This window comes from Hippopotamus amphibius, chromosome 16, assembly GCF_030028045.1.
Source record: "Hippopotamus amphibius kiboko isolate mHipAmp2 chromosome 16, mHipAmp2.hap2, whole genome shotgun sequence".
Lineage (NCBI taxonomy): Eukaryota > Metazoa > Chordata > Mammalia > Artiodactyla > Hippopotamidae > Hippopotamus > Hippopotamus amphibius.
The window spans coordinates 34,955,059-34,982,050 of record NC_080201.1 but is presented as its reverse complement, the minus strand read 5'-3'; the positions used below and the strand labels follow the sequence as shown (position 1 = coordinate 34,982,050).

The window sequence follows — 26,992 nt, the reverse complement described above, 5'->3', positions numbered from 1 at the left end:
ATCAGAGGAGGCACCTATGAAGAAGTGACTTTTGCATTCACCAGGACAGGGGTGGGGTCTGGGGCTGGCCCAAAGTCCTAAGGCAGAAGAGAAGTTGGCCTTTTGGAGGGTGGCTAAAGGGCAGAATGCAAGAGGTGACGTGAGATGAAGCTGGAGGCTGGGATGAGACACTGCAGCCAGCTAAGATTTTTATTCCCATCCTAAAAGAAAGGGAAGCCATTTGAAAGGTTTCAAGCAAGGGAATGCATATTAAAAAGTTGGAGGGATATTTATTTTGAAAAAAAAATTACTTCAGCTGCTCAATGGATGGGCAGGGTGGAAAAAGACCAGAAGGCCATGTGGTCAAGACAAGAGAAGATAGTAGCTTGGACTAGGGAGGTTAGGAGATCAATAGCCAGATAAGAGAGACACAGGAAGTAAAACCTACCAAACGTATATGTGCGGCTCCAAGTTTTCCTTGTACCTAAAGTTGGTCTTTGATAGGCCCGAGCTTCTGTACAACTTCAGCTACACCTCTGTGATTACTTCCCAAAATATGCTGTAGTAATTAGTCATTTCCCTTACTAGACAGTGAACTCTTCCTGGGTAGGTTGTCATGGCATGTAACTTTTCTCCTATACATTGTTGACCTGAAAACTATGTATCTATTGGGTGCTCAATAAATACATGTAACTATAAAGACTACATAAGATTCTCCTGTACTTCTCCTTATGAGTACTTACCACAACTGTAATTAAACAGTTACTCATATAATCATATACTTAACACATCTCTCACTAAACTGTAAACTCCATAAGGACCAGGGCAAATGACAAGGGTCCATATCTGTCTTGGTTATTGTTTTATCCCAATGCCCAGCACTCTAGCTCATACTCAATAAATATTTGTGAAAGAATCCTTTTGTTATTTGTTAAATGAAAGTTTCAACCAAACATTTATATGGTGCTTATTATGAGCCAGTCTCTGTTCTTAGCATATTAAACACATTAACACATTTACCCTTATAACAACTCCATTAGGTATATATCATTGATATCCCCATTTCGAAACTGAGGCAGGAATGGTAACTTCTCACGGAGTCCATCTTATCAACTAGGGACTTTGTCTATGACAGGAGCTGTGCTAGGCTCAAAATAAAATCGTGGTTAAAATATTTTTTGAGGACCTACTGCATACATCAGGCTTGGAGTTAGGCGCTTTACATAATATTTTTTTAAGCCTCACAATAAGCTGGCAAGTTAGGTATCCTTAATCGCATTCGATTATTATGGTAATAAAGGTTTGGCAAGTTCACTAACTTGATAAACGTCACTAGCCGGAAGGCGGAGTCGGCTCTACCATTCAAACCCAACCTTCCCCTTCCAGAGACAGCCGGTAGGAAACGCCCCTCCGCAAGGCCTGGCCCCGCCCACCGCCCCCTCTACGGCTGCGCGCTCCCCGCGTCAGCCCCCCCCCGCCTACAAGCCACGCGCACGCGCACTGCTTTCCCATGTGGGCTCCGGCCGTCATCGGGCCCAGCTGAGCCGCTGCACGTAGACCACCCCCCCGCCCCAGGCTGCAAGACCCTGCTGCCAACTGAGCAGACTCCACCGTCCTGCTGTTGCCCTCCTCTCTCGGTCTTCCCCGCAGCGCACTTCGCCATGGGCAAGAGCCGGACGAAGCGCTTCAAGCGACCCCAGTTCTCCCCTACGGGCGACTGTCAGGCCGAGGCGGCGGCGGCGGCGGCGGCGAACGGGACTGAGCTCGAGGAGGACGACGGGCCAGCGGCGGAGCTGCTGGAAAAAGTGAGGCGAGGGCTGGCCGGGCCGCGCGGGCGGGGGCGGGGGGCAGGCTTCGCGCGCGGCACCCCCGGCACGCCGCGCGCCCCCGCCGCCGCGCCCCCGCGCGTGCGCTCCGCTCTCGCCCTGACACTTGCTCTTCCGCGCAGCTGCAGCACCCGAGCGCCGAGGTCCGCGAGTGCGCCTGCGCGGGGCTGGCCCGGCTGGTGCAGCAGCGGCCGGCGCTCGCGGGCCTGGCTCGCCGGGACGCCGTGCGCCGCCTCGGGCCGCTGCTGCTCGACCCCAGCCTGGCGGTGCGGGAGACGGCGGCCGGCGCGCTGAGGTGAGCAGGGAAGGGCGGCTGGGGTGGTGCCTGGGATCCGGGCGCGCGGCGTCTGGCCGGCGCCTCCTGTGTGCCGCGCGGGAGGGTTCATCCTCAGGGCGCTGTCTGCGGCAGCTCGGGAGGGCCGAGAACGGCCCAGGCTCTTCTGCTTGCAGAGGGGGGATTTGAACTCAGGCTTCGGACTCCGGAGGACCCCATGCGCCCCGAACGACACGAATTCCATCCGTCTGCCTGCCGGCTTCACCTGCAGTAGCCACCTGCCAAGTGTCCTCTCCTCAAAGCCTAGCGCACGTTGTACCCTTTCCAGGGAGCGTGCATAGAGTCTTGAGGTTCAGTGAGCTCTTCCAGTATATATGCCAGGTGTTCTAGGTGTGGGGGATTTTGAGCAGACAGGACATTGAGCAAGACAGCCAAGGTCCCTGCCTTCACAGAACCCGTGTTGATGCGGAGACGGACAGAAAACTAGTAAACAGGCGAAACAATATTAGGTTGTAAGAGGTGCTGTGGAGAAACCAAGAGGATGATGAGTTGCGGGTGGGAAGTTACATTAAATTGGGTGATCTTTAGATGACAGTTGTGAACTGAGAGCTGACGGAAGCTAGAGCCAGGCGTGGACAAACAAGGGAAAGAGCATTCCTGACAAAGGGGACAGCAACGGCAGAGGGCTTGGAGTGGTTAAAGAATGGGAAAGTTATGTGGCCGAGCAGAGTAGAGGGCAGGCATTGTAAGAGTTCAGGCTGGAGAGATGGATGAGGACTCGGTGGTGTAGAGCTAAAGGACCTATTCTAAGCAGGAGTGACTGGTCTGCTTTACCTTTTCAAAAGGCCGCACTGATAGCTGTGCAGAGAATGGACTGTAGAGGGGGCAAGAGTAAAGTTAGTATTTGTAGTTCTCACAGTCTGTATTCTGTTTCATTCATTGATTTAACAGGTATATATTGAGTACCTCCTGTGCACCAGGCAGTGGGCTAGGCCTTGGGCATGTGGAGTGAGCAAGGCACACAGTTTCTGTCCTGAATGGATCTTACAGTATTGAGGGAGGTAGGCATTATACAAAAAAATCACACAAGTGTGTAATTACAACCAATGATATTTACAGAAGATGCTATGAGAAGGTGTACCTGGAGGTTCAGGGAAGAAAACCCTAAGGGCATGATGTTTGAGATGAGATCTGGGGGATGAGTTGGGGTTAAGCACTTGACGGAGGAAACAGCGTGTGGAAAGCCCTCCCCGCCCCCCTGGAAGCATACGCACGCTAAGAGCTCCTGGGAGGTGGTGAGGCGTCTTCTCGTTTCTCTTCATATCCTGAGTGCCTAGCACAGTGCTGTGCATTCAGAGGGCAGGCAGCGTCTTTACAATCAAAATTAAATTTAGTCAGGATTGCTTCAGGGAAGGGCATTCTCAGTAGCCTCACCCTTCCTACCCTTGAAGTCTTGATTCCAGGAAAAGTTCCCTTCATGTAAGATCAGGCAGGGGAGCTCCCTGGCGGTCCGGTGGTTAGGACTCTGTGCTCTCTCTGTGGAGGGCGCAGGTGCAATCCCTGCTTGGGGAACTAAATAAAAGATCAGGCAGTGATTGATTCACATTAAAGAGGAGAAGTCTTCCCTCTCCCTGTGTACCATCTCATTCTTGAGAACTAAGTTGTTACAAGACAGAGTCATCTGTTGACTTCATGTAAAGCAAGGATCAGAACAGGTGGAGATCTGTGGATCGGTTCTGCAGCACCTCAACAGGAATCATAAGCGATTTCATCCAGGAAACCTTAAGTCTGGGTAGAAATAGAAATAAACTTGGGCGCTTAATATGTTTTGTGACGTGTGATCTGAAAGCAAAACCTGTTTTAAACTTCTTGCGTAGAAATCTCAGTGCTTGCGGCGGTTTCGAAGTTTGTGATGACATGGTGACCAAGGATATCATGACTCCGCTGGTTGCGCTGCTGAAAGAGGTACGCCCATCTCCCCAGTCACTGCCAGTGTACACACTCAGACAGTGTGGGGTTTCGTTTTGCTTTTTAAGTACTTTGCTGTTAGTTATTTTTTTTTCCCTCAAAACATTCTATAGGAATTGTATTTCTTTCCTGGAAACATGATCTCATCATGGATACTAGTCTCTTGTTTGTCCCCACTACCTTTATTTATCTGCTTGCTAGAAAAGCCCTTCCTAAATTTATAGACTGACTCCCTTAGACCTTAAACTTCATACGATGAAAATAATTCGTATTTATTGGTTGCTTATTTATGTGTCAGGTGCGGTCTTGTGTATTATTTCACTTAATCCTCAGAGCAGTCCTCTTTGGCAGATATTGTTATTCTTGCTTTACAGATCAGGAAGCTGAAGCACAGACATTAGGAATTTGCCGAGAAGACTAGATTAAGTTCTCATATTTCATATCGTGCCACCTTTATTGTATGATGTAGTTCAGGGATTAAGGTGCTCTCCCTCTGTCATGCCTCTGGTCCACTATTCTGTATTGACGGGTAGTCTTCACTTAAGGCCATATTAAGAATATCCAGTTTTGATGAGAGGCATCAGTCTTGTTCCCTTAAGAACAGTGATTCTGCTGGGGTGATGTGCCCCACAGCGGACATTTTTGGCAATGCCTGGAGGCATTTTTGATTGTCACAGCTTCAGGGTAGGGGTTGCTACTGGCCTCTAGTGGGTAGAGGCCAAGGATGCTACTAAACATCCTGTATCACATATATGATAGCCACGTGTACCACAACAAAGAATCATCCCATCCAAAATGTCAGTAGTGCCGAGATTGAGAAGCCTGCTTTAGAAGGTGCGTGGATTGTAGGAGAGGGGCAGAATTGCAGAGTGGTTCAGAGCACCCACTTTGGAGCCAGAATGCCTGGATCTGAATCCCACTTCAGTAGATACTAAGCTGCACCTTCAGCAAGCACTCTGTACCTCCGTTTCCTATTTGTAGTAGGAGATGGGGGATAACAGTTCATCTACTTTATAGGTTTGTGGGGAGGATTAAATGACTTAATAGACATGAAGTGCTTAGCATAGTGCCTTGCACACAGAAGGTATTGTATAGATGTTAGCTCTTATTATGTGTTACTTTTCTTTGCCTTATACACTATCTTTATCACATTAGATAAAATTTTTTGTATTGATTTTACATTTTCACTTAAAATGTGAAATGCTTTATATCCAGTTTGTACAGTGTCTTGTGAAGCTTTCTTGTCCACACTTCTTGCCAGAAGGGCACGGGGTTATGGGAACTGTACTGCTTATGAGAATTTGATGATCTTGTTAACCACTATCATGTTTAGTTTTTGTGATTCTTCACTGTCTTTAGCCTTTCTGTTTAATTATTCTTTTGAACAAAGGTGCTAATCATGGTATTTGGTTACAGTGTAGTACTGGACTGGATTCAAATGAGATGTCTCCACAGGAAAAAAAAGATCAGAACAGAAATTCTATTGAAAACATAGCCAATGAGGCCATAAACGTGCTGTGGAATATATGGTAAGATGCTTTCCAGATGCAGCCTCCTCCTTCAATGCTGTTCAGGCTGCTCCTCTCTCTCTTAAACTGCAGAGGAATCTCTGTTCTCCTTGATAGGCCTGTAAATCTGATGTTAATGCTTGGTAGAAGATTTCAGCAAGTGACCTAAGATCAACCGTCCTTCCCAAGCCCTTCTCCTCATAGCATCGCTGCGTCTTTTCTTTTTTTCTTTCTTTGGGCATGCCACGTGGCATGCGGATCCTAGTTCCCTAACCAGGGATCAGACCCCTGCCCCCTGCAGTGGAAATATGGAGTCTTAACCACTGGACTGCCAGGCAAGTTCCACTACATCTTTTTTTGCTTTACAACTCTTCTCTCCAGTCATTGCTACTGACAAAGATAAGAGGAGTTGCGGTCATTAGTACCCACTGCACCCCCTTGCTGCCCCACTGCCCCTGGATCTTAAGCAGCAGCGGTCTTAAAGCTGGCCAGGCTCCGGTGCAGTAGACACTTTGGTCTGGCATCTGGAATGAGATAGGGACCACAGACCTCAGTGGGTGCTTTATTCATCTACCCTGGCAGGTGCCATTTGACGTGGAAGTAGATGCCTGAGAAGAGCGCCTTTGGCCCCAGTAGGAAGAATACCGTGCTCCATTCCATCATTGCAGCAGTTGGGGGGCAGGAGTCGGGGCAGGCGGATTTGCTTTTAGGAATGGAGATGGTTAGAAGTACAGCCTGGAATTTTTTTTTTTTTTGCTACCCCATTTTATTGTCCCACATTTCTAGCCAGGTTCTAGCAAGAATCTGTCGTAGTTCCTTATTTTCAGTCAGTAGTGATGATTATTTCTGATCTAGAAGCACAAGTATTTCTCAGAATACAAGGTTGAGTTGGACCCTGGAAAGCTGCCTACACAGCAGTCCAGACTTGCCTATGATTGCATCTTAAACTAGTGCATACATTCCACCAGGAGAATTGGAGAGGTCAGATTTGAGGAAATGGCATTCAAGCAAGCTAGTGGGTGCTGTTTTTCATATAACTTTAACTTATATAAATTGTTGAACTTGGAAATTTAAAAAAAATTTTCTTTGAAAAGTGCCTGAAAAAGTGGTCTCCAGAGTGATCTGTCTTTCCTGAGTGCCCATGAGCCCTGTCTATATCATTTCCCGTTACCACAGCTCTTAACATTTTTGTTTCAAAGTTTAGGTTTTAAATTATATTTACACATGTATATATTAGATTATCTTAACACATGTATGCTTTATTTCCTGACTATACCTGACTTTACTGTGGGCTTCTTGAGGGGAGGTTCATAGCAGTGTTGCAGTATCTAGATGGATGGATGGATGGGCAGGCAGAAAATTGTTTATCTTTAGACAACAGGGTTGAATTTAATCATTTAGTCAGCTCTGTTAGCCTGTCATGTGTACATGTGATATGTCTGGAGGAATATTCTTCTCTGGAACCATGGATGAAATTATTAGCTCTGTGTACCCTATATTTAGCATATATGTTAATTAATAACATTGGTAACATTAATTCTGATTCTTTTATTAAAAGATAGTGTAATTTCAAAAATATTTGTCATGACAATTTCTCTGTTGCAGACTGCAAATTCAGTTAAAATTATAGCAGTCTAAATGGAATGAATAAAATTTAATTTTACTTTCTTTTGAATTTGTGCTTTTTGTGTGATAAGTATAGAGCCCTTTTATCCTTACTTGAATTTGTTATTACTGTGATATAGTGGAAGGACAAGGAGGCTGGACCCAAGGACTCACCACTAACAGAAATGTGTGATCTTTGGACAGATCACTTCACTCTTTGGGTTCTGGGTTTCCTTATCCACAAAATTAGGAATCGAAGTAAATGATTTCTAAGCTCTCTTCCATCTTTAACCTCCTGTAAGGAAACTGGCACGTGGGTAAAGAGATTGGCTAAAGATCCGACTGTGATGGAAGTAGACATACAGATAGCCAGTTCTGTTCATTCATGCACAGCGCCTATGAACGGGCATTGGTTTCTTCATCTGTAAAAATGGTGGATGTTTGACTATAACTCTTTGGTTCTGTTATAAAGCCTAATTATTTTTTCATGAATTTCTGTGGTTGATTTCTTAATGTTAAAATGTGAATAGTAAAACTTTTTTTTCCCCCTTCAATTTAGTGAATGCAGTAGTAGAGCAGTGTCTATATTCAACAAAGAAGGGTGTTTGGAGATTGTATTAAAGTATTTAAGTAGGTTTTCCACCAATGTTGACCTGGCTATTTCAGTAGGTAAGTGAAGAAAAGTATGTGTGGCCTTATTCCAAATTTTTCATTCAGACATAGCTTGTTCATTCTACAGGAGTGATTTTTTTTTTTCTCATTATATATAAATGCATAGCTGAGCTCTATTCTGAATCTTTCATAATCTGTGATTAATGCTTTACTTACTCATACAGTTTTCCTGCTCTTGACTCTGAGAGGGAGGAAAGTAATTATGTGAGCATATGTGGTTTCTAGTGTATTACCATTCTTAGAAGCCCTTATTAATTCTTGAAGCTTTCATCTCCCATGTACTGAGAAACAGTGACCCACAACGACCAGGCCTTTGAGCCAAAGTTAATTGGAATGTAGGCTTGTTTAAATGGCTTGTACCACTATCTCATACTTCTAGCAGAATACTTTTGATAACCTGTGCTTTTTTTTTTTTTTTTTTTCTTTTTTCTTTTTTCTTGGGAAAATTTTAAGCTAAAGGTATATGCACATTCATGAACCTGTGCTTTTTTTGAGAGAGGAAAATAAGTGATTGGAATTTCACGTAGGCCTGCTTCCCTTCCAGACAGGGAAAGCAAAGTCTGGCGGCTTCAGCTGCCTTGGCTCTCTCGCCTTCTGTACGTAGGGTTAGAGAGCCACCGGGGGCCCTCACTCAGCAGGGGGAGGAAACAGAAACCAGAGGGTGGGTGGCTAAGCAGAACTCTGGGGGCCAGTGGAGAAATAATGGATGAAAAGCAGTTTTTTTTCCTACCCATCATAATGATAGGCACCTGGCTGTCCTTTTATTTAACTGTGTGTTTCTCCTGGCAAGGACAAGTTTATTCTCCTTACCAAAGTAAGGTATTCCCCTTGCCGATGTTTCTCTTGGCTCTGGTGGAAATAGAACAGAAAAGGAAAAAATAATAGTGGAATAAATACTACTGAGAAAAAAATTTTAAATCATTTTCTCAAAACTGAATCTTTGGCAAAGGGGAGACTTGAGTAAATGTGGATTTTAAAAACAGATGAACTAGGAAATTGGTAGGTGACTTTTAGTCTCAGTGGGCAGTCTTTATTACAGTAAGAATTTCAGGAAAATTCACAGCTTTTAAAAGAAAAACTTCACTGCTCTTTTTGGGCCTTAAGTTTTGTAGATTTGGTTATTTATTTAGTTTTTTTCCTAAGGAACTTTTTAAAAGAACTTTAAAAAAGTGAATCAGAATAACTTTGCATTGTATTATATAACAGTATTTTCCTTGACACTTAGCTAGGTTCATGATTTTTTTAAACAAATGTCAAATACTTTTTTGTTTTGTTTGTTTTTTGTTTGTTTTTTTTTGCGGGGAGAGCGGGCCTTCAGATATTTTTGTTTTGAAAATGAAGCAAGTAAAGTGAAATTCTGATTCCTATACTCTGTATTTTTAATATAGCTTTCTTTGAGCTTGTGTTGTCTTAGCAACCCCAATTTATCTTGGCTTTTTGCTAAAGTGAATTTAATTAGGCTCTTAATGAAAAAAATATTACATTTGGATTTATGTTTATGTACATATATGCTTATGTATGGATTTGTATATAAATGTATTTTGGAAACCAAACTAGAGCACAGCAATAGCATGTCTTTTTGACTAATTTGGATGGGAACGATCTGCTTTGGAATTTTTAGACCGGAAAGAAATAGATTTGTATGGAATTCAGTATCTCAAAGAAAACAAGTTTGGGCTTGCTTCCTCTTTTGTGCTTTAGAGGTCTCTTCTGTCAAACCTTTCATGCAATCCCAATTGTTTTTATGCTTTTAGTTAATTATCTCTAATACACAAGTTTTAAATCCATTGTCTTGTTTTAATGCCAAAGAAGAGTTAAGTGCTAAATGAATCTAGTGTATTAATATTTTACCATCTCTTAATTTGCTCATATTTTTAGATAAAATACTTTTTTCCTTTATTATGCCTCATCAGAAATAACCCTAACTTTTAAGGTAATACTGAATTTCAGAGAAGCCAGAATGTCCCCAAACCCAGGGCTTTTCATCGACAACAGCTACCCTGAGAGTGTTCTCAGTGTACAGGTGTTCAGTCTGCAGGCTGTTTGATGCTGGTCTGTGATGCATACAGAAACTGAGGCTAAGCCTTTATAGATGTTTATTGTAATTTCACATTGTCACGGCAATTAAGAGCCTTTTAAATTATATTCTATAAAAGTATAGTTCTGTAAAGGATTAGAAATTAAGAAAAAAGGTCTTTTATAGCTCTGATAGTTTGGGAAGCCTCATTTGCATGTACCGTGTTTGAGGGAAAGCATGTATGTCCTACAAAAGCTACTTGTGTCCAAAGAAGTTGTAAAGATGCAAATGTTTTTTGATGAGTTATTTTGGTTTAAATTATTGTAGCAGAATTAATTTGTTTCTAAATATTTGATATTTATCTTTATAGCATATTGTTTGCAGACAGTAACTGAAGATAACCCAGAGCTACTGAAATCTTTCAATGCCCCAGCATTGCATATGCTGGAATCAGCAATGCTCTCTCCTGTCAATTCCATGGAGTATATTCTATTAAAGACATTGGTGGCAGGTGAGATTTAGCCATGTGTGATAGTGTGCTTGTTTAGTAACTTGTAGCAGGTAGAGGTGGAGGCCAAAATCCAATCATTCCCCCATTTCACCACATCAGGGCTTTCTGTGCTTATGTCTGTTCTGAAATTTTTAATATTTAAGTGAATAATGTTAAAATTAATTCAAGCCGTTCTGCATAGTTTCAGAGCCTTCTAAGATTAGACATGTTTTAAGTTTAACCAGCTACTGTTGTCTGATAAAGAAATGTCGTTGTCAGCACCCCTTCTTATTTATGAACCAGTGAGTTCAGAAGTTGACTGTAGGCATCTAAGACATGACCCCTCACTTTCCTATAAGATCTTCACCCCCAGCGCTTCTCCCCAGAATTTCTAAATACAGAAATAAGAAATAATCTGATGACATGTTGAGTAGTAGGTAACTTATTTTATCTTTTCCTCTTGTCCTTTGGTCTTCCAGGGGTAATTTTGTTGTGGCCACACTGCACAGTTTGCAGGATCTCAGTTCCCCAGCCAGGGATTGAACCCCAGGCCACAATAGTGAAAGTCCAGAATCCTAACCACTAAGCAACCAGGAAACTGCCCCCATCTTAACCAATTTTAAGTGTACAGTTAAGTAGTATTAAGTATATTTGCACTCTGTACACATTAAACAACTCCCCGTTTCCCCCTCCTCTCAGCCCCCAGCAGCCACTATCCTCCTTTCTGTCTCTATGGATTTGACTACTCTAGGTGCCTCATATAAGTGGAATCATACAGTGTTTTTCTTTTTGTGTCTGGCTTATTTCACTTAGCATAATGTCCTCAAGGTTCATTCCTGTTGTAGCATGTGTCAGAATTTCCTTCCTTTTTAAGGCTGAAAAATACTCCACTGTATGGATATATGACCTTTTGTTTATCCATTCATCCGTGGATGGAGACTTGGATTGCTTCCACCTTTTGGTTATTGAATAACACTGCTGTGAATATGGGTCTGCAAATACCTGAGTCCTTGCTTTCAATTCTTTTTGAATATGTGTACCCAGAAATTATTTTTATTTTAACAGTCACTTTTTTTTTTTTTTAAGTCTGACTACTTAGTGGTAGCTATTCTAGTTTCATGAGCAAAAACCAAAAACCTACTCTCTGGTTTGTCTGTGAGAGCTTGGAATTTTAGTGCATTCCATTCATTCCACTCTTGGAATATAAGAAGCTGCTTAGGAGAGCAGCTCAGGTTGAGCTGAAAGAAATCAAGGCAACTCTATTTGTCCTTGTCAAAGAAACTTGATCGGCGTTCTCTTGGTCTGTTGCTCTCTGGTGTATCAGAGGAAGGCATTGTATGCCAAGAAAGGGAGAGGATTGTGAAGGACTGCTGTAATAAAGGGAGCTGCCTCTGTGCAGAGCTTTTTGACATTTAATAAAAACTGAACAAAGGCAGCGGGATCAAGATTTTTTGAAATTATACCTGCGCTTAAAGAACTACTCTTGTGGGAACTGTATTTAATAAAAGATTTCACTGTCGATTTCTTCGTTCTTATGCTCATTTTTTTTCCACAGGCACAATTTGGAATCTAAAGGACATTATTCCATCCAAGAGTCAGGCAGAAATCATAAATGCCATACTAAAGATCTTATCTGAAGTTCTGGAAATGGATGCTGGCGAAACCGTTATTCAAATGAAGGAGGCCGAAACTCAAAGGATAAAAACTGCTGCAGAGACTGAGGACACATTACAGAATGCCAACGGTGATGATTTGATTGAAGATGATGAAATGGAAGAAATTCCTCATAGACGGAAAGTCAAAAGGAAAACTTTCATTTCAGATTTACTTCCAGTAAGTCGGATTGATGCTTTCAGACCTATTTTCTTTCAATAGGTGTCCTGAGTTTTGTAGGAAAATGTTATAGCAAAGTTAATTATAAAGTGAATTTCAGTTAAAAAAAAGTCATATTTTCCCATTAACTCTCATTATAACATCAGAAATCTCCCAAAGGAGACAAAAAAAATTTCCTAAGATGAAACTTTTATACAGAGAAGATTTGAAAGATGGGGTAGAGCATTGCTTTTGCAGCACTTCAGAAGCATGTGGTCATCTTCCTAATGCTTGTATCTGCCACGTCAGTCACACGTTCTCTCCCAGACTGTCTTCAAACTAAAGGAATTTTTACTTTGCTTGGATTGTCCCTTGCATTCTTGTCTCCTGTTTTAGTGTTTAGCCTTGATGAAGTCACAAGCCAAACTTTCATTTACCCCCCACTGCTGAGCAGAGGAGGTTGGGCGATTGTGAGAATTAATGATGGTTTGTAGTTTTTACAAGACTGGGTAATTGTGGCTTCCTTGTGCTAGTGGGCGTGATGTTGGGGTGAGGGCGAGCAGTCTTGGGTGCAGGAAACATTTCAACCGAGCCAGTCAGCAGAGGTGGAGCCATATTTTGGGAAGTATTCTTCCCAAGGAGGAGAGCAAGTCGTTAGGAAGACAGAGAGGACGGTGAGTTGGGCTTTATTCATCCAGGTGCATGTTTTCTGTGCTTACGCTGTGCGCCAGGCCCTGTGCCAGATGCTGCTGATAGAAAGATGATTAAGACATATTTCCTGTCTTTGGGGACCTTTTCTATCCTGAGGGGATAGACATGTAATTATAACTTATTATAATGCCTGTGCTAAGTACAGTGATAGCGCTGTGCACAGACTTCTGAGGGAGTCATAGCTATAGAATAGGCACACCTGACTCAGCCCTGATGGGAGCAGAAAGGAAGACGCTCTCAGAAAAGGCTTTATGGACAGAATACCTGAGCTGTCTTAAAGGATGGGGTAAGAAACAGCATGGTGAAAGCAGGTTAGTGTTGCCTGAGGGGCCCAGAGGCAGGAAGACCAGTCAGGAGGCTGCTGAAGTCATTCTGAAGAAAGATGATGAAGCCTGAACGGGAAGAACCTAGTAATCTCTTCTCACACTTTGTACCTTCTCACACGTGGCCTGTCCTGAGTCATGTACGATGAACTGAAACTGAGAAGGATCTTAAGTCAGTGTGTTAAAGTTTTGATAGATTTATTCTTACAAGAATTCCTCATGGGCATAAACGCATCAGCATGCCACTGTCCTACATTCACGACGTCTTGTGAAGCTGAATTGGTGGTCTTCTAAAGCAATCAAACGCTGCTGTTAAGAACTGTTTTCTCAGTCCCCACGTAGCCGTTAGGTGCATTGTGTTAAGTGCTGGGGTGAGTATAATAATGCAAAGGCCACCCTGTCCTTGAGTCGCTTGCAAATTGTAAAGCGGCTTAAAAATCATATCACCCCCTTTTGGTGCAGGAGGCATGTATTTGAACCCCAGATTACTCCCTGTCTCACTTGTACATCTGAGTCAGAGTGGGTCGAATTTAAAATCAGCAAAGCAAGATAGGCAAAGGCATAGCTGAGAGCCTTGTCATTCCAAAGGGTGTTTACAGAACACAAGCAGCATCTCCTCAGGCACCACATGGAGGTAAGTTGCAAATCTGGGAGCCACGTGTGGAAAGCAGGTGTAACAGATCAGGGCTTGAAGGCTTTTCTGCAAGGTGGCGTCGTTGCTCTGACCAGGTCACTGTATCCTGCTGGATGCACATACTGTGTTTCCCCACCCCAAATTCCCATCACAGCGGAAGTGGAAATTCCAGTTGGGCTGTCAGGAGTCTTATTAAAGATTGGACGTGCCTGGCTGGGAGTGGGAGAACAGCACCCCTCCAGATTTTCCCCGGCTTTACTTCCCCAGCTTTACTTCCAGGGGCCCTGCAGGGAGTAAGTGGGGATTGAGATCCAGGTCCACCAAGGCGATGTGCCACTGTTTAAAAGTATCGATATTTAACTGTTATGTAGAGATTCACTTTCCCAAGTATTACTTAGAAATGGAATTTCGGTGCTTAGAAAATTCAGTGTTTTCTCCCAGCAAAAGCTTGCTCTTTAAAGCCTGTTGCCATAGCTGAGTAGACTGGATGATTAACATGCTGGTCAGGCAGCCAGTGCTTAAGTGCCGGTAGGGTGCTACGCATCATGCGGCCGTATGCCAGGAGTACAAGTTCACAGCCGGGCAGCTCTGGTCACTCACGCTGCCCGGTGGCTTGTGCAGGGATCAAAACCCTCAGTTGCGTCATATAACCTAAGGTATAATCACAAATCTGTAACGAGAGAACCAACCCAAGTTGTTGCTGTAATGTGCAGAAGCAGAACACTCCCTACCCAGCTTCCACAGTTAGCAGTTATCAAATCATGGTCTGTTTTCTTTCATCTATTTCCCCACCCACTCTCCCCTCTCACTACTGAATATTTGGAAGCAAATCTCAGCTGTCATAACATCTCCTCCCGACTGGTTCATGTCAGTTTGATAACAGTAAGAAGCAGGGAAATGTTCTGAGCAGGAAAGTCAGGTAAAGAAGTGGAACTTAGTTTCAGAGTTCTCCTAAACCAGACCTTCCTGTGCGTGAAGTGGATGAGAGCCCAGCAAGGGCACATCTTACGTAGCTTTGAGTCTCCTCTAAGAAATGTAGTTATTCATTACACACTTGAAGTAAGTAGGAATAAATTTTAGATACATTCTTGCCAGCAATAAAAGGAATAGAAATATATAGGGATTCCTAAACTACATCTATTAAATTAGCAATCTGCTTTTTTTTTTTTTTTTTTTTTAAGAATGTGGTTCAAAATTACAGTTAAATCATTGCACAAGAAATTGCTGGAGAATTATAAATGAGTACAAACATTCTGGAAAAGGAGAACAGGAATGTGTCACAAGATCTATAGATATGTTTTTAACCTTTGATCCAGTAAATCTGAGGAAATAATTTAATCAAGTAATCTGAAATATTCCACGCTAGAGGAATGCTTAATAAATTATAATATATCCATTTAATGGGATATTGTACATCCATTGAAAAGACAATTAGGAAACTTTTGAAATTGGGAATCATCCAAACAACAAAATATACATTATCTTTAGCTTATGCACTGTTTTGGAATATCTGTGTAGGCGTTTCACTTTTCATAGGTGACTTAAGAATTAAAGTCATATAAGTTTATACAGCTCATTTTGAGAATGTTAATTGATAAGTTAGGTTCATGTTATTTGTTTCCAGAAGAAAAAGTCCCCCTCTTTCTTCAGTCTTAAAGAAATGCTAGGAAGCAACAGGCCTATTTGCTCCATAGGCAAGCTCTGTTGGTCATATAAGGGCGAATTGGTAATTCTGGTTAATGGAGTCTTTTCCAAGAAGACATCTAAGCGTCTAAAAGCAGATTTGTTGTGTATAAGTGCCTGGTGTCTGTAATGAACTCTTGTTTTAATCGTTGTATGCTGAGCTACTTCTTAACACATTAGATTAACTTTCAGGGTGAATTCAGTTCAGAATTCCTGAATATTTATCTGTTCTCTCCAGCTAACCAAGTAACACTTAGAGAATAACTGTGCAGATAGATGGAAACCCAGCTGCACAGAGGCGAGAGGAATCATAATGCGTTTGTCCTTCCAGCACTTTATGACTTTACTTCTACTACTCACCCCCACCCATGTCCTCTATTCTAAGTGCAGATATCATTTAGTAGGCTTTAACTAATGAAAGTCACATGAAAATATTTTTCCAGGCGCTTCCCTGGTGGTCCATTGGTTAAGACTTCTCCTTCCAATGGGGGGGGTACAGGTTTGATCCCTGGTCAAGGAGCTAAGATTCCACGTGCCTGGAGGCCAAGAACCAAAACATAAAACAGAAGCTATATTGTAACAAATTCAAGAAAGACTTTAAAAATGGTCTGCATCAAAAAAGTCTTAAAATTGCAGTGTGTTAAAAAAATATATATATATTTCCAGACATTTAAGAGTTGGTCATTTGCTTTTTGTTGTTGTTGTTGTTTTTTTTCTAAGCCCACTGACAAGGAGCTGAGAGAGACCATAGCATTGCTGACAGCACAGCAGACTGCTCTGGAAATCATTGTCAACATGTGCTGCAGTGAAGGTTTGTGACCAGCTCCCATTTCAATATCCTCCTCTGGACTGGGAGGGCAGCTTCCCTGAGGATGATCTTAAATAGTCCAGTTCTGTGTGATCTGCGCTCTTCGCAGATCCCACCGACGATGAATGGGAAGAGCTTTCCAGCAGCGATGAAAGCGACACTTTTATGGAGAGTTCCCTCAGTGAGTGCCGTGGGCAGCTGCTGTCTCCCCTCTGCCTCTCCCATGAGGTTCACGCTGCTCTCACAAACTACCTCATCCCAAAGAAGGTAATCTGTCTTCAGTCCTTGCTCATTGTAGAGCATGGGGAAGGCTTAAGAAAGCTGTTGCTTGTGTGTGCAAAAGAAGCGCGCTAACACTGCCAGGTGTGGGTAGCTGGCAAGATCTGGGAAACTAAACAATGAACAGCACTGGAGGTGGGCTGAAGTATATCTTTATTAAGCCTAACCATCTCACTTAGAAGTCACGTGTTGGAATTTTATAAAGGAATCGTGTGTAAAAACTCTACTCTTTAACCTTTGCCGTACTGTCTTTTCAACATAGATTTTTGAGAAAACTACCTTTCCAAACAGCATTGCAGTTGATGTGTGTTCTAGGAACCCCACTTGGAAACCTTTGATTAGAAAGTAAGAACTTTTCTGTTTTCAAAACCATTTGTCCGTTTGTTATTACATGAAATGATGGACCATCAAATAGAAGATGCCGACTTCGCTCCGATTCAAGAGTTCTGTTCCTGTGTCCTGTGTGTGTTCCGTAGAGAGGTGTGCGCATATGTGCAGTAAGGCACGAGAGTGCACACAGCAATGTAGTTCACAGTTGCCCCAACTTGGAAACAACCTCAACGTCCATTAGTGGCAGAATGGATAAATACTGACATAATCACGCAATAGAATACATACAGCAATAAAAGGAGTCTGAACTAGAACCACCCACAAAAATAGGTAACATTAAACTGTTTCACTTAGGGATGCATACATAGTGGGTAAACCTATAAAGAAAAGCAAGGAAACGTCTGCTATAAAAGTCTGGATAGTGGTGACCTTTAGGGGTCAAGGAGGTGGGGCATGATAGGGAAGCGAGAGGCCCCCTTTTTTTTTTTAATTGAAATATAGTTGATTTACAATGTTGTGTTAGTTTCAGGTGTACAGCGAAGTGATTCAGATATGTATTCTTTTTCAGATTCTTTTCCCTTATAGGTTATTACAAAATATTGAGTATAGTTCCCTGTGCTATACAGTAGGTCCTTGTTGCTTAACTATTTTATATATAGTAGTGTGTATATGTTATTCCCAAACTCCTAATTTATCCCTGCCCCCCTTTCCCCTTTGGTAACCATAAGTTTGTTTTCTATGCCTGTGTGTGTGTTTCTGTTTTGTAAATAAGTACATCTGCATCTTCTTTTATTAGGTTCTACCTATAAGTGATATCATATGATACTTGTTTTTTTCTGGCTGACTTCACTTAGTGTAATAACCTCTAGGTCCATCCATGTTACTGCAAATGGCATTATTTCATTCTTTTTTATGGCTGAGCAGTATTCCATTGTATAAATATACCACATCTACTTTACCCATTTATCTGTCAGTGGCCATTTAGGTTGTTTCCATATCTTGAATATTGTAAATGGTGGTAACATTGTTTACTTCTTTACTTCGATGTTTGCTTTTTAAACCTTTAAACTCTGTATATTCGTTGAGCGCTTTACATATGTCATGTTTCACAATTTAAAATAATTTTAAAGATGCTGCCATGCATAGAAATTTTTCTCAAGCAGATTCCATATGACACATAAATGAGCTGTGCCTCAGAGGCCTTGAGTGTTCAAACAGTTTGATCTGGTAAGATGAACAGTTCACCTTACAAGTCCTTGCTCACTGCCCTAGACCTCCTTCTGCTTACAGATGGTCCCCCTCAGAATCTGACGCTTAGGTTCAAAGTCAGTGCTGAATTCTGTTGGGTGACTGTAAGAGGAACAGACAGCATTCTCTCTCTCCCTTTGCAGAATGAGCACTATACAATGCAGAGCCCTCGTGTGTCTCCAGAGTCTTGTCTCCCTCCTGGATGTGGACCATCTGGGAGGACCTGCAGCCCTTCAGACACTTGCACAGCATCTGTCCCAGCTGCTTTTTTCTCAGCCAGGTAAATATTTAGGCCTTATTGTGAAAAATGACTAGGATGGAGCAGAATTTTGAAGGGCCAGGAACTTGGAGTTTGTAATTATACACTGTCTCTCATCCAACCTGCAAAAACCTTTCCCAAACACTAACAGTCATGTATTTATAATTGCCAGGAGTATAGAGTCAAAACAAGGTATGCAAACAGGCCTCTGGGTTATATTTTTCTTTTTCATTAAAATTGCTTGCATTTAGTTATGTCAGCACAATTAAGGCTGCATCACAAGTATCATAACTATTAGGCTTCATTAAGATATTTGGGTAATTCTCTGTTCTTTAGTTTTTTAGTTTTCTTCTTAAATATGAAACCGTTCGATTTACGTTTGATTGGGTGCTGCGAATGTGTATAACAGAAGTCACAAGTTTTGAGAGCATATAAAGTGAAAAGCGTCCCTCCTTTTTCTCACACCACCCAGTTCCTCTCCCAGAATCAGTCACTGTGACCAATTTCTTGTGTATTCTTCCAGAGAGATTCTTGATACAAAAGTATGTAGGTGTGTTTTTAAGGCAAATGATAAGCTACTATACACACAATTCTACACCTTGCTTTTTTTCTAACACATATCTTTCTGCAAACACATTTGTCTGGTGTAAGCTGAATCTCTAAGTTACAGGTCTCTGATATGGATTAATTTCCTTTGTATACAGAAACCTAGAGAGATACTGTACATAGTTAAGTGTTTGTTTTTTGTTTTTTTTTTTTAATTTTTACTGGAGTACAGTTGAGTTACAGTGTTGCATTAGTTTCTGCTGTACTGGGAAGTGAATCAATTACACATACATCCACTCTTTTTTAGATTGTTTTCCCATATAGGTAATTGCAGAGTATTGAGAAGAGGTCCCTGTGCTATACAGTAGGTCCTTATTCGTTAACCTGTTTTATATATAGTAGTGTGTATGCCCATCCCAATCTCCCAGTTTATCCCTCCCTTCCTTCCCCTGGTAAACATAAGTTTGTTTCTACATCTGTGACTCTGTTTCTGTTTTGTAAATCAGTTAATTTGTATCATTTTTTTAGATTCCACATATAAGCAATATCATAGGATATTTGTTAACTCTTCTTTTTAAATGACCTAGCTGTGGCAGTGTAAATAGATTGCCATAGTTCACTGTAATAGAATCTCATTTAACTTTGCCACATTAAACTATAGGAGCTCAAACGAAACAGAGAGGAAATAGTAGCACTTTACATAGTAAAGGAAAATTCTCCACATTGCTGGCATGTATGTCTGGAGCGAGGGTTAATATGGGAGATATGAATCTGCTCTGTTTCTTTGCAGAACTGTTTAACATTTCCCCTTCTCATAAACAGTACTAAGTCCAAGAGCTGAAACTCTTAGAAGATCAAAATATGGTCACTTTTGACTAAATACAAGGTTCTGTATAAACATTCCTTCAAGAGTTGGTCCCTGATTCTTTAAGACACCTATTTTGCACTCTATGAAGAGGTGCTGTATATTTAATGATGCACGTTTTAGAAGTTCTAGATTAATTTTTAAAGAGTAAGTAAATAAAAGTTCAGAGACTCATTATATAGTTATCAACATTTGTCCATTAATAGATGGAGTTTTGAAGTGCTCTCAGGCTGTGTATTCTTTAGCTGGCACGACCATGTGAAAACCATGCCCAGCCAAGACAGGATGTAGACAGGATATGAGCAGGGGTAGCCCCATCCCCATTTCAAGCCCAGACTGGGCCGGCTCTGGAGTACAAAGGTGACTTGTCAGTGCGAGTTGGCCAGATGATGACTGTTTGTATTTCTCTCCCAGCCTTATAAACCTGAAGAGATCGGGATGGTATGGGGGGCAGGGGGGATGGTTCGCATCAGCCCAGCAGGATGTCCTGGGGAGAGGTGGTTGGGGGAGGACTGCTCTTGCTCATGCCCGCTCCCAGCCACTCATTCCCATGAGCTCCTTGCAAGGAGCAGGGCCGGATAGGGGAGTCCACAGCCAGGCCCCCAGGTGAGCAGGACCTACCCAAGCCTCTTAGTGCTTCCAAGACCTGCTTAACCTGAGAGAACCCCATCTGCTCTAGTTACACAATTACCATCTCCTTCCTCTGGGCCATTTCTCAATGAGAGTCCAGGCAAGGTCCCACAAGCCCCATCCGCTGCCAACATGAAGAGTTTATTTCGCTGGAAATAAGTGCGCATATTCTGTGCCTCTGCCCTGCAGATAACACTTTGGTGTGTCTCTCCTAGTTTGTCTGACTGTTTGTGGTCCCTGGTACTTGCACATTTATTACCTGGAAAGATCACAAGAGAACCATAACAAGCTGAGCCTTAGAGAAATACGGAAAGTTTCTGAATTGTGGGAAAGTGGGAAAGTACAGTTAAACACTTTGATTTTTAAATTCCAGTATTCTAGCTATTGTTGGCATAACCCTGTTATCAGAATGAAATTTTTGATAAAGGATAATTACTTATATTTATACTATTCTAGTATAGTCCTTCCAAACATTTGGGATTTATTAAATAATGTAACCTTGTGAGTTCTATCTGAATAATGTGAGCTGTTATTGAAGAATTTGGTGGGGAGAATGGGGCTAAATTTCTCTAACTTTTTTGTGTTACCATGTTTGAAAGTTAAATCTATGAGGATCATACAGCTGTATCGTATTTGACTTTTTTCAGATTTAATGCTGAAATACACTTCTGAATAGTTATAAAATCTGTGATGCATACGTGCATAGGTTTGTGGTTGACATCAGAGATAAAATGAGCAAGTCTTTAGTAGAATCTGGTTCTTGCATTCAAAACACCAACATCTTTGTCTCCTTCATTTAAAATATTGATCTTCAAGACAAGAAATTTTTAGCAACGTTGTATTTGCAGATTGGGTCAGTTTGTCATTTGCTCCATTATATGGGTTCTAAAATCATTTAGGATTCCCTGTCTCCCTAGATTTTGGGAAGCAGAAAGCTCTTTTTCATTACAATTAGAATAGTAGTAGCATCCATTCTGAGATATGTTTTTTATTCCATATCAGAACATTGCACACCAGTCTGCAAAATTCACCTAAATATAAGTTGCTGCTTGATTACTTGTGGATTGACTCTTTACCTACATTTAGGTGTGCTGCAAATTCTTAGATACTGTACAAAGTTGTTGAGGGGAAAGACATTTTGAATCACCTCTTTCGTTTAACTTTTTTTGACATTTACTTAATTTCTTTTGACAATACCACATGTGTTGACCTTTTACTGAGAGTTTGTCAGAAAGGCAGAGTTGTTTGAACTTCCTACCCTAACTTGGATAAATGACCAGGAATGTGAATTAAATAAAAATCACCTAAATTTAGGGAAAGTATGATTTCATATAATGTAAAACAGTAGCATACTTTAGATTAGGATTTTGAATCTAAGATGATTGTTATTTTCCTAAGAATAGAGGATAGAAAAAAAATTGGTTCTGAGATGTGTTCTAGTTTGTATTGAGTTAGTTCTTCATAACATGGCTTAACTGTTTTATGTGCAGCTTACAAATTTCCAGGGCTACACTTATAGCTTTAATCAAATATAATTTACTTTTCAGAGCCAGTATGGTGACTTTTTGGAAGTTTAATGGTAACGATTTTATACCAATGTTTGAGGACCTGTTTAGGTACTAGGTTTTATGAGGTAGACATTATCACCCCACCTTCCTGATGAGGATGCTGAGATTTTGAGATTTAAGAATTTTTTCACGGGCGTTCCTTCTTTTAACAACTATTTATTTGTTGACTTTATGCCACGCACTATTCTAGGTCCAAGGGATACAGGCATGAACAAGATAAGGCAAGGAGCTTGCATTCTCATAAAGGTTTAATGTCATTTTGGCTAGAAAGGAAGATCATAAAAAGCAGAATGGTATGAGGTGTCACATTAGTTACTGTGGAAGGACCCCTCTGAGGAGGGAACACTTGGGTTGAGACCAAAATGAGAGGTCACATAATGTCACAGGCTGGATTCTGTCCCTGGTCTGTCTGATCCTAAAGCATCCTAGTATCTGTTCTGTGATACTTACAGGAATTCTCTACCTCTTTGTATAACATGTATCTAAAAATGGGAGAGCCAGAAGATATAACAAGCCTTGATTCTAGTCTGTGCAGAAGTTGCCTTGCTCTCATGCAGCCCAAAAAGGGGCATCAGAATCCTTATACGGGCAAGGGACCATAGGGGAGAAAGCCAAGGTGTCACTGCTACGTAACAAATCACCCCAAAACTTGGTGGCTTAAAACAGCAATAATCATGTGCTATTTTTCATGGTTTCTATGGGTCAGGGATTTAGAAAGTGTCCAGTAGAGATGGTTTTCTCTACTCCACCATGTCTACTTCATTGATTCTCAACCAGCCGCAGTTTTTACCCCCGAGGACCTTCATCAATGTCTGGAGGCATTTTTTGTTGTTATAACTTGGGGGTTGCTGCTGGTATCTAGAGGGTAGAGGCCAGAGAAGCTGTCAAATATCCTGAGGCACAGGGGCCCCTACACACACCACAAAGAATTATCTGGTCCCAAATGTCCACACTGCTGAGGTTGAGAAACCCTAGCCTAGGACCTCTGCTGGAAGACTGGGAACCGGAAACATCTGAGGCCTGTTCACTCACATGTCTGGAGGCTGGTGTGGGGCGGTCAGCCAGAACACCCATCTCTGACCTCTTCGTGTGACCTGGGCTTCCATCACGTGGTGGCTGGGTTCCAAGGGTGAGAGCTGAGAGAAAGAAGAGAGCAGTTGCATTGAGTCAGGTGGAAGTCATGCCTTTTACCATCTAGCCTGTCTCTTTCACATGTTTTCTTGGTTGAAGAAGCTACAAAGTCCCACTCAGGTTCAAGGAGAGAGGAATTAGACTGCACAGTCTTTATGGGAAGTGGCAAGCTTCTGCAAGACCATGTAGAACTGGAAATACTGTTGTGGCTATTTTTGGAAAATACAACCTATCACACCACATCAGTTGCTTTCCCTTCCCACCAGAGGGTTAGGTAACCAGCTCACCTGGGCGGTCCTCATCTCACCCTTCTGTACGGCTGTGTTAGCAAAATTGTTTATTGCTGTTGTTCTGGTTTGTCCTGTGTGGGAAGAAGGGACACGAAGAAAAGAGTAAAAATGAGCACACGTGGGAAGGGGAGGTTGGGTCAGTAAAAACTGTGGGAGCCACTGAAAACCAGAGAGGTGTAGTGGTCTGGCCCTGCACAAGCAGCACTTCTTGGCTGGGCAGTGGGCTTGGGTTGGTGAGGAGGCACTCTGAGTTGTGAGATGACTCCACCCTCTGTCTGCCCAGCACCGTGACAGCAATCTGTGAAAAGCTGACCTCAGTCTACAAAGGCTAGCTCAGGTTTATCGTGTGCTAAAGCGTGAGTTAAATGAAAATGCAGCCTCTACAAGTCAGGGACTGTCATGACTGCTTTAATTGTGGTCCTCCTTCAAACTCAAATACACAGTTCACTGGAAGTTTGGGCTTAAATATCAAGTTTTTTTTCTTATAATAGTGTAAATTAACATTTAACGTGCTCTGTTTTGACTTTTTCTACAAAATAGCTCTGCTTAGAGAAAGACCAATTTATATTTCACTTTTGTGTTTTAGATTTTGCTAAGCATGTTGACTTTTTAGAAGCCATAAGTAGTGCCTTGAGGGCCCTTTTGCAAACAATGGCCTCCAAGAACATTCCTCAGGTAAGGTTTTAAAATTTTTATGTGAAACGAGCAAAGATTCTGTATTATGGAGGCAAAAGTTATTACTTAACTATTTTAAAGTATTTGTTTCTGTTGAAAGAGAAATGCATGATCCTTGTAAAGTGAAAACAAAAGTACTTAAAGTATAAAAGTAAAATCTTTTCCTTCTCCCCACCACCGCCACCAAAACAGAGTTTTTTAGCTGATATAATGTATTTGACATGTGTTGTATTTTCTCTGACAGTCATTTGCCTCTTTTTAAACATTTTATTACAGAAATTTTCAAGCGTGTCCTCCGTATCCTCCACAGTGATCTGTCTCCACCTCTGTGATAGGTGCCTTACCACTTTTATTTTTCACTTTTCATGGAGGAAATTTCCAAACGTCCCTAAGAGCAGAGATGATAGTACAGTTACCTGGAAGCATGGTCATCAGGTGTCAGCAGGTTGCCAACATCTCGTCACTCTTGTTTCTTTCACTTTCCCTACATTTTTGTTTTTGCTTCTTGGCATGGCTAAAGCAAATCATATTATTTCACCCATGAATATTTAGTTGTGTGCTTCATTATGTGTCTGTGACAGAAAATGAACGTTTAAAAAAACTTAACAGCAAAAATACCCTTATCCCAAACCCCCAAATTAACAGACTTTTTAAGTTATCATTTGATATGCAGTCTGAGTTCAGTTTTCCCTGTTTGATTTAAAAATGTCTTTTTTTTTTCCAATTGGTTTATTAATTGGAAATTAAATCAGCATCTAAGAAGGATCCACTTATTGTTCTTAGTTGATATTTTGGTCTCTTAAATATGTATATTTTAACAGGTTTGGTGAGATTTAATTTACATGCCATACAGTTCACCCATTTAAAGTATACAAGTCAGTAGTTTTTAATGCATTGACAGATTCTTAAATCTCTGAATTTATAACATTTCCCCTACCTGCCCCCCTTTCCCCATGCTATTTATTCATTGGAGAAGCTATCATTTGTCCTAAAGAATTTTCCCCATTCTCAGATTTGGCTGGTTAAACAATGTCATTGTTTAATGGGTCCCTTTGTCTCCCATATTTCCTATAAATTGGGAGCTAGATCTAGAGCCTTAATTAGATTCAGGATCAGATTTTTTAGGCAAAAATAATTCGTAGTGCTGTATGTATATTCTACTTTTACATCACAAATCACATATTGTTATAAAATAGTAATGTTAAGATCAATCAGTGGATTCACTTGTAGTAGCCAGTGATTTTTGTTTTATAGATCCATTATTTCATTAGGGTTTGCAAAATGGAGATATCCTAATTTTGTCGTTCCTTTTAGACTTATTAGCTGTGATTCTTTTATAAATAAAAACTTTCTATTTCATCAATTAGTTGCTAACTTTGAAATGAATTTCATACCAAAAAAGATAGGGTATGATTCTCCCTCCCCCATCCCACCCTTTTTTCCAGAATAATGGGTTGGTATCCTAGCAGTCTCTAAAAATGACCAGTTTTTTAAAACATCATTATAAACTCATTATTATTTGCTTTACCCTATAGAATATAGTTAATAATTTCAAAATAATGATATTATTACTAACAATAACACTACTAAATGCAGTTTCATATTTCTTTGTGATTCTTCATGTTCTTAGGGGGAAAAATCCCTCTGGGACTATACAAATTACTGTGTTTTAAAGTTGCTTGAAAAAATTCTCTTTGCGGCTTGTTATAAAGTTAGCTTCAGTTGTTTCAGCTTGTTTAAAAGCATTTTTTGTTTGGTTGCTTTAATTTTTATTTTTTAATTATATAAAATATTTACACAGTTTCAGAGTTAAAACTGAAACGATATATTCAGAGAAAAATATGGTGTATACATACTATGGAATATTATTCAGCTTTAAAGAGGAATGAAATTCTGATACATACTCCTGCATGGATGAGCCTTGAGGACATTATGCTACATGACATAACCAGGCACAAAAGGACAAATATTGTATGAATCCTCTTATGCGGGACCTAGAGTAGTTAAATTCATAGGGACAGAAAGTAGAACAGTGGTTACCAGGGGTTGGGGTAAGCAGGGGGCGTGGGGAGACATTGTTTAATGAGTACAGGGTTGCAGTATGGAATGATGCAGGAGTTCTGGGGCTGGATGGTGGTGATGGTTGGTTGCACAACAGTGTGAATATACTGTACTTACTGCCACTGAACTGTACATTTAAAAATGGTTAAAATTGTAAGTTTTATGTATATTTTACCCCCCCAAAAAAAGGATATATATATATACATACATATGTATTTAGAGAGGTCTAGTTTCTGTCCCTTTGCCCCTGTTCTTTCCTTTGTGCCGTTGGAAATCATCCTTTTTGATTTTTTTATTTATCATTCTATTATTGTTTTTTGGAAAACATAAGCAAAATATGTATGTGTTTGTGGTTCATTCCTTTTCTTAAAAGTAGTGCTTCTGCACTTTGCTTTTCTCCCTTGTTAATCATCACCATATGTAGACATGTTTCTCATTTCTTTTTTACAGCTTCATATCACTCCATTGTGTACATATTCCATATTTATTCAAGTGTCTTCATTAATGGATATTTTAGGTGTTTCCAGTCTTTGGTTATTTACAAATACAACTGCAGTGAATAGCCTTTTTACAGAAGTTCTGTGGTGTTTTTGCCATTGTGTCCTTGGGATCGATTCCTAAAAGTGGGCTTGCCGGCTCAGAGAACAGCTGGATTAGTTGGTTTGCTCTAGGTATTGCTGTAGTCCCCTCCTTAGAATCTGAGCCGTTTTGAATCTCCACCAGAACCGTCTGAGAGTGCCAGTTTTGCCAGAGCCTCACCAGAAGAATATGTTGTCAAATATTGGATCTTAACTGGTCAG

General features: G+C 41.0%; 1 protein-coding gene across 3 annotated transcripts in view; it reads left to right on the top strand.

Moving 5' to 3' along the window:
- The first annotated feature begins 1,466 nt into the window (after positions 1–1,466).
- The window catches only part of HEATR3 (HEAT repeat containing 3), a 33,220-nt gene continuing 7,694 nt past the window's right edge, over positions 1,467–26,992 (top strand). The window contains exons 1-12 of one of the 3 annotated variants that reach the window (XM_057711785.1): positions 1,467–1,784; positions 1,928–2,100; positions 3,957–4,044; positions 5,464–5,576; positions 7,720–7,829; positions 10,220–10,360; positions 11,895–12,172; positions 16,223–16,313; positions 16,420–16,577; positions 16,852–16,934; positions 18,311–18,447; positions 24,043–24,131. In XM_057711785.1, the coding sequence (XP_057567768.1) occupies positions 1,641–1,784; positions 1,928–2,100; positions 3,957–4,044; positions 5,464–5,576; positions 7,720–7,829; positions 10,220–10,360; positions 11,895–12,172; positions 16,223–16,313; positions 16,420–16,577; positions 16,852–16,934; positions 18,311–18,447; positions 24,043–24,131 (1,605 nt within the window). In that variant the 5' untranslated portion in view covers positions 1,467–1,640. Of the gene's footprint in view, positions 1,785–1,927; positions 2,101–3,956; positions 4,045–5,463; positions 5,577–5,870; positions 5,891–7,719; positions 7,830–10,219; positions 10,361–11,894; positions 12,173–16,222; positions 16,314–16,419; positions 16,578–16,851; positions 16,935–18,310; positions 18,448–24,042; positions 24,132–26,992 lie in introns of those variants that run through there. The other 2 variants (XM_057711787.1, XM_057711786.1) reach the window with 2 other exon arrangements.